Raw genomic sequence first — 7,279 nt, 5'->3', positions numbered from 1 at the left:
GAAAGTTTAAAAAATGGCTTCATACCATCTCCCTGCCATCTGCATAAACCATGACTATTTGTCACTACTGCGGTGTGCTCTCTTACAGATGCTATTTTGGTCTCGTGGCTGTTAAGAGAAAGCAGCACAGGAGCTACAGCTTTTCCTTTGTTACTAAAGTTGCTTTGTGAGCACTTTCATCTTGTTCTAAAATACTCTGTTGTGAAAAGTCTCATCAGCTGCAGCCTGTATTAAAAATCTACCCTGGACTTAAATCATTCTTAATTGCCATTCTTAGGCTGCATGCTATGTTGTCATAATGTTAGAAAAAGATAAGGCCTTTCCCTCTCCATTGTAATGAGGGATATTGTTTTAAAATATTAATGGGAGAGAAGATGGTTAATTCTTCCTTATGTGACTTACTCTGGGCTTTGAAGAGTAACTGGTCATTGTTTTGGTGCATGGCTGCTTTTCCAGAGGGGATGCTTTACTGTGCTTAGCAGCAAGTTGACTTTTTATGGATGTCACATACTTAATGTGGAGAGACTTCTTCCTACCTGTGTTTTTGCATGTACAGGTAAGGAAGACACTTCTTTTGTTGCATTGTTTCTTCACTCCCCTAACATCATGTCAGCAGAGCCTGTTTCTTTGTGTTAAGATGGGAATCAAGTTTACCTTCTGCATATTTAAACACTCCGTTACTGTTTTTTCATTCCTGCCTCAAGACTGCTAGAAAGTTCACTACATAACTATCTGTAGCCTGCACATGTAACATAATTAATTACACATGAGGCTTGAGTTGGTGTGGCTGAAGAAATAGAATTGTTTGATTTAGATAGGTGCAAGTGGAGACAACACCCTATAAAGAAAAACAAGCAGGCAGAAATAAGTTTGTGGTTTATTTGGTGTTGGAGCTGGTACTACAGTTGGACAGTCACTGTTTTGTTGCATACAGAAACCTTAACATTTTTTAAACATGCTCAGGAGACAAACCTACAACTATGCTGGTATCATACACAAAAATAAGGTTCTCTAAAAAAAAAAAGTATACATAAAAATTCCAAAGCAGTGTTAGGAAAATATATTTGGACCTACCAACAGTGAAATATTTGAGCTATTCAGCTGGCAGAGAAGGTTGGTCAATTGGCTTGACAATCCTTTAACTGCAAGAAAATAGTCTTTGGTTTCACATTGTCTGGTATTTAGTTACTTATTGTTCTGAACCAACATTATACAAGATGAGGAAAAGGCAAAGGGTTTTCTAGGCAGTGCTGCTTTGAATGCTGGATTTCTGTCACACCACTTCACTGTACAAGACTGACTAGGCTATCTAGCTCTGGCTAAGAACATGGGTGTTTGCACAGGGAAAACCCTCCAGTAGTTCCCTAACACTATCTTTGAGAAATTCATTTGTTCAGATTTGAGCTTTTTGTGTGTTCTAGTTGAGATACATATATTGAAAGATCTGACCTACTTGGAAAGTGCAATGTTAAGAGAAACCACTAAACCCGTTAAACTGCAAAGAGTGAACTGCTTGGGCAGATTTAAAACTGTAGTTCCTTCTGGATTCCCCAGAGTGTATCTGCACTCTTCCTTAATTTGTCCTCTTCCTCGGGTTTTAGGATCATCTTCACTACATCAGTGATGCCACTATTGCCCAGTACACAAGGAACACTTAGGAAGACATCATCTTTTATTCCATGCATGCCCTGAAAAGTAAGGAAGGAGATTTAGGCTAGAATTCATGGTAGGTCTATGTATTTTATAGAATATCCCATCAGGAAAATGCGAGTTTAGTTGAAATTAACTAGAAAGTTACCACTGTTCTTCAGAATTCCCAAGGGTTTTAGTTGTCAGTAAGACAGAAAGTTAGCAAAAAGGGGCTGCTCACCTTAACAATTGTAGAGACAGGGTGCACTCTTCTCAAATTCTTCATAATAGTTTCAGCTAGATCTGCCACAGAAAGGCCAATAGCCCATGATGTGTACCCCTTCAGTTTGATGACCTCATAGGCACTGCAGAGGCAAAAGTTACTCATTTAAAACACAAGTACCATCTACTGAAATATTTAAAGTTTGTAAGAAGGGCTTCTGGAGGTGCCTCAGTCAATCTGGAGACATCAGAAACTTGACTGATTTGCTGACAGGGCTGAAATGAACTCGGCAGTGAAGGACTCCATTTGCATTTTATACTCCTCCCTGTGGCTATACTGGAAACTTGTCAGTTAAAGCACTTCTCTTATCCACTAACCATAAAAAGTTAACTCTGCCAAATCTACATTTACTCCTTAAAATACTATTTCAAGTCCTATTATGTCTTCATAAATACCACAGTAGCCCAAAACAAATGTCAGGATGCAACCAGATACAGATAATGCAGTTCAGAGGTACTATAGCTCTACATCATTTGTTCCCGTGTTGAAAAAGATCAGTATTTACCTGTCCACCACCTGCTTATGGACTTCCTTCCAGTGTTCCTTGTCTGCATCGGTTCCCATGTCTGGATGGAGAGCCTTCAGGGAGACGCCAGCAACATTCACTCCACTCCAGACAGGTACTGAGAGTTGCACATAGATTAATTATCTCACAAAAAAATTTAGTTCTGCCCTCCTCTAATTAACATTTAACATAAGATCTGGTTGGGTTAATCTGCAACACACATGCCACTATGATTTATATATGACTGAGGCTAATCTAAACTGCAGGCTGAGAACCCAGGAGCATACAAATATCTTTATACATGATACCACAACATCTGAATGTACTTTTTATTAAAGCAAAACACCGAAGCAACAACTAAAATTACAGTAACTATTTTGCAAAGGTTTCTCAAAACAAAAACTTATGCCAAGTGAGTCCTCCTGTCAGGAAGCAGACAGAACTGCTCTGGTGCTGCTAGACAAAGTACAGGTGAAGGAAGGAAAAAAGTTGCTCTTTCTCCTGTCCTCTAGACTTGCCTCTGCACTTCAATCCTTATATATAGTTCTTGAAGTAATCAAGAGATGCCAGTAAAGACAACTGAGCAACTACCAGTAGGTCTAGTGCACATCTCTGGGAGTCCCTTGCAGGGAACTTTACCCTCTTGCTGCTTCTGGTTGGTTTGTTTTTTTTTTTTTCCTGGAGAGTTATGGGAACAACTTAGCCAAGAAATTTTTAGCCTCCTCATGTTACAGTAATGACCTTTTCTAAGCAGAGTAACTCAGGTCAAATATAGATCATCTAGGGTTACTCTACATAGTAGAAGGCTTAAAGTGGGACTTGCATTCTTAAAGTGCTTGCAGCATAGAGATTTCTGAGCAACGTTTTGTTGTAGCTTTGGAGATGTTTCTTGCAAATGAACTACTAGGAAAAGTTCTGTGTAGCAGCCACCCAGACTTCATGCTTACCACTGGAATCTCCGTGCTCTCCGACAATCCATCCATGGCAGCTCAGGGGATGGATGCCCAGTCTTTCTCCCATGAGGTGGCGGAAACGGGCAGAGTCCAGATTGCAGCCACTACCAATAACTCGGTGTTTAGGAAAGCCACTGATCTTCCAGGCCACATAGGTCAAAATATCCACTGTAAGTAGAACAGGGAGGATAACAAGTGCCATTCATGAGTAGTTTGACAATTAGGATCCCATCTTCCATTCATCTGTAAGGATTTTATCTTTATGCTCTATTCCATGAAAGTAGCATGAAGTAATGCCCATTGCCAGCCCTGCAGTGAGCTAACATCATGACTGTGTTTGAACTGAGAGGCTGTTTATGCTGTACATGCAATTATCAGTGCCCCTACTGTGTCTCATGCTAAAGAGCACTTAAAAGGCCACCAAAGACCCCAGTTGGAGGCAACTTGGTTTATTTCTCAGAGGAGCAGCCTACCACGTGTCAAGAGGGATGACGACACTTCTTGCTATGGCACAAGTATTTTCTAAAAGCCTATACTTGGTCATATTAGTATACCACTGCCACCTTACTGAAGAAAACTATTCTCTAAGCCAAATCCTCTTATTAATAAGGCAACACAAGACAAACCTGGGTTTGAGACAATAAGCAGCTTGCAGTCAGGACTGTATTTAACAACATTGGGAATGATGAATTTGAAGATATTCACGTTGCGCTGGACCAAGTTAAGGCGGCTCTCTCCTTCCTGCTGACGGGCACCAGCAGTGACAATGACCAGCTTGGAGTGTGCAGTCACACCATAATCTGCAGACAAAAGGCTGTGTCAAACATGACCCCTTTCTACACATGCTTCAGAACAGGAGTTCTCAGTTCCTTCTGGTATAGATACCTAAAATTCCCAAGTTTGAGGGTGCAGAAAATTCTCCTGGTAAGTGTTACCCTAGACTTTGCTTCTGTACAAAATTAAGTTTTCTTTTAAAACTGTGGTTCACTGCCACAAGTGTCAACCTTAAGGGCACATCAAAAATCTTAATATTTAGAATTGGGCGGTGGTATTGCCTGCTTCTTGGGCACAGAGGGGTATAGGGTAGCTGTCAGGATGGCATTCAGTGCAAGTGCTGTGTAGAAAAGGAAGAAGCCCTTGTAACCTACTACCTGTGGGCACTGGAGCTGCACATTAACTAAGGCATGAGATGGTTAGCACTTGCCCTAGTCAGACTGCCACTAAACTTAAAGCTGTCAGACATTTATGGCCAAAAAGTAAGTAGTAACACATTTGGGAGCTAACTGGCTGTGAAATAAAATTCTCAAAGGTGCAGGAGTACTGAGGAAATTCACCTTCCTCTACTGAGCGATGAACTCTGGAACAGAGGATTCCTAGTTGGACCAGCCTTAAGGTTTGTGAAACTGAATGTCAGCTGAGCAGAAATGAAGTGAGCTTTCCTCCTACCAATTAAGATGACAGGCTATGTCCTAGACCTGGATGAGCAGTTTGAGATCTGAAGGGGCTAACTCCATTTAGAAATAATGAGCACATTAGAGCCAACTACTTGCCTTTGCCAGAGACAATCTTTGGCGTTCTAAGGAAGAGGCTGCCATGCTGAAGATCTAGCATCTCTCCTCTGAGCTTGTCCTCCACAACATCAACAAGGGCAAGTTCATCAGCTAAGTCCTACAAGAAACCGATATTAAATAGTAAGTTTATTGCCTCTTTGAGGAAAGTACTCAATTTGTAAACTGTGAAGTAACAATTCTCTTAAAAACAGTCACCTATTTAAGCAGTTTTGCTCATCTGTATCCCTTTACTTGTTCACAAGCAGAGTGGTTAAGTCTCCTGGGACTTTGAGTTAGTTTTGTACTTTTCGTATCCACATTCCATGTGGAATAGTTGTACAGTTTAGCATGACAAAGATGAAGAATAATTTAATAGCTGTTCATAAACAACCTGTTTTACAGTTACAAAAAGCAAGCCTGATGTTAAACACAGCATTTTCAACATGATAATGCAATGCATAAGACCAGTCACTTTTTCCAGTCCACACTGCAAGGAAGTATTCTGTCGCGGCCTGCTGCAGACAAAATAATGCCTCAGTTCCTAGAAGGGATTCTGGAAGTTGTTCAAAGGTAAATGCAGCTCTTAAGTCAAAATGATACAGAGCATGTTCTATCTGATACTGGGATAAGCCTGGTTTTCGAGAACTACAGCTATTTGTTCTCTGTCAATAGCTTAAAACATTGCTGCTTCATTGAAGGCCAAAAGAAAAGAATGGACAACCAAAAGTTCATCTTGCGTGCTAGCCCAGTTAGTCTAATAAAGGAGATTACTTTCTGCCCCTCTTTTAGGCCTCAGGTGGTCACAACAGTGCTGCTTCATCCCAAGCTTGACACTTACCTTCATCAGGATGCTGATAGCACAGGCCATTCCAACTGCACCCACACCAACCACACTGATCTTATTGTGGGCATGACTCTGCTCCTGTTTGTGGACATTGTGGATGAGCTGATCCTTGAGAGACATGGTGGTATGGTGCTGCAAGGAAAGCAACAGATTATTTCTCCAGGCTTCAGAGGTTTTACTGACACCGGAATATTTGTATCAAGTAAAATGGCCTTTATTCCGGGATGACAAGAAAATGGATACAAATCACATGCCTAAAACATCTGGCAGTACTGCCTGTATGCAGCAAAATTATTAGAAAACTGAATTATTAATGGCAATGTACTGTTTAAGATCGCTGTAGCTTTCCCTCAAATACAGCCTGCGAACCAACGATTATATAGCTGGGTGGCACTCCAGCAGCGTTAGTAGAACGTTCTAAATGACCATCCATATTACGTTTAGGTAAAGGAAGCCATTTTAGTATTTCTAAGCACAGCATGGTCTGGCAATCTCTATTCCACTGTCTTGAAAAACTGGTACTCTGAAGCAAGCCCTTAAGCACTGTGTGATGCTCAAAGTCAACTTTACAGGTTTGGTTAAACTTAGTTAAACTGAAACGGCATAGTTTTAAATTAAGATGTCTAGAGTCTGGTGTTACCGTCTCTCCCATCCTCAATTTCTTCAGCTACCGGCTGCTGGCAGCCTGGTTATCTGGGTTCTGATCTGGCAGCCACAGGGGCACCGCAGTGCCATGACGATGATGAAGCACTGCTCTCTCTGCCCGCAGAAGCCCACACCATGCTTTCCCAGGCGGAGCAGCACAGCTTCTCCCTCCCCGAAGAGCCCGAGGCAGGGGCAGCACAATGCGACTCTAAAGTTCGTGCTGAACAGGCGGCGACTGGTTCAGAGCAGGAAAGGCCAGGCAGTGCTGGTAAGGGTTGGGGGAAGGGGAAGGGAAGCCAGCAGCGCCCATATTTAGGAGAAGTTAACCGAGATGCGTCAGTCTTCATTTGCCCAAGTCTCCTGAAGCGCGGCCCGGTACACTGCACGCTCGCCATGTGCCAAGATCTTCCTTCTCACTATTAACGTGCAGGGCTGGCGAGGCGCACCCACTTGGGCAATTCCTCACGCTTAATACTCATAATCTTTGCTTTTAGAGTGCTCTTGCCCTGAAAGCAGCAGCTTAGGGACAGCCAGCAAGGCGAGACGGTGTATTAACGCTCAGACACAGCCCCCCCCGCCCTTTTCCCTCCCCGGCGCCGCAGCCCCCGCTGAGGGGAAGGCGAGGGCGGGAAATGGCCGAGCAGCGCTCGGCGGTCCCAAGGAGGGCGGCGTGTGTGAGGAAATCACGCCGGTTACACAAGGGCCGCCGAGAGGCCGGGCTGAGGGCCAAGGCTGGGCCCGGGAGATCCTTAGTTGATGTACTTGACTTCCTTTTTGAGGTGCTTATGTTGCTATGGCAGAAGGCCTTACTAATTAATGCTTTACAACCGAAGGAATTTTCTGCTTCTTTTCCAGGCACTCTTAACACCT

At 42.9% G+C, this 7,279-nt stretch overlaps 1 protein-coding gene across 1 annotated transcript; it reads right to left on the bottom strand.

The window, feature by feature from the left end:
• Positions 1-865: 865 nt before the first annotated feature.
• LOC113480994 (L-lactate dehydrogenase A chain) lies at positions 866-5,929 on the bottom strand. The gene is made up of 7 exons (XM_026850201.1): positions 5,759-5,929; positions 4,921-5,038; positions 3,997-4,170; positions 3,365-3,538; positions 2,418-2,535; positions 1,871-1,994; positions 866-1,688 (listed from the first exon to the last, which is right to left on the bottom strand). Exons 1-7 carry the CDS (start codon positions 5,882-5,884, stop codon positions 1,524-1,526), a joined length of 999 nt encoding a protein of 332 aa, XP_026706002.1. The 5' UTR covers positions 5,885-5,929; the 3' UTR covers positions 866-1,523.
• Positions 5,930-7,279: the final 1,350 nt, after the last annotated feature.

This window comes from Athene cunicularia (genome assembly GCF_003259725.1).
Source record: "Athene cunicularia isolate RWA chromosome 5 unlocalized genomic scaffold, athCun1 chr5_part2, whole genome shotgun sequence".
In the NCBI taxonomy this organism is placed as follows: domain Eukaryota; kingdom Metazoa; phylum Chordata; class Aves; order Strigiformes; family Strigidae; genus Athene; species Athene cunicularia.
Note: the sequence above shows the minus strand (reverse complement) of the source record. Positions and strands in the feature narration are given on the sequence as shown.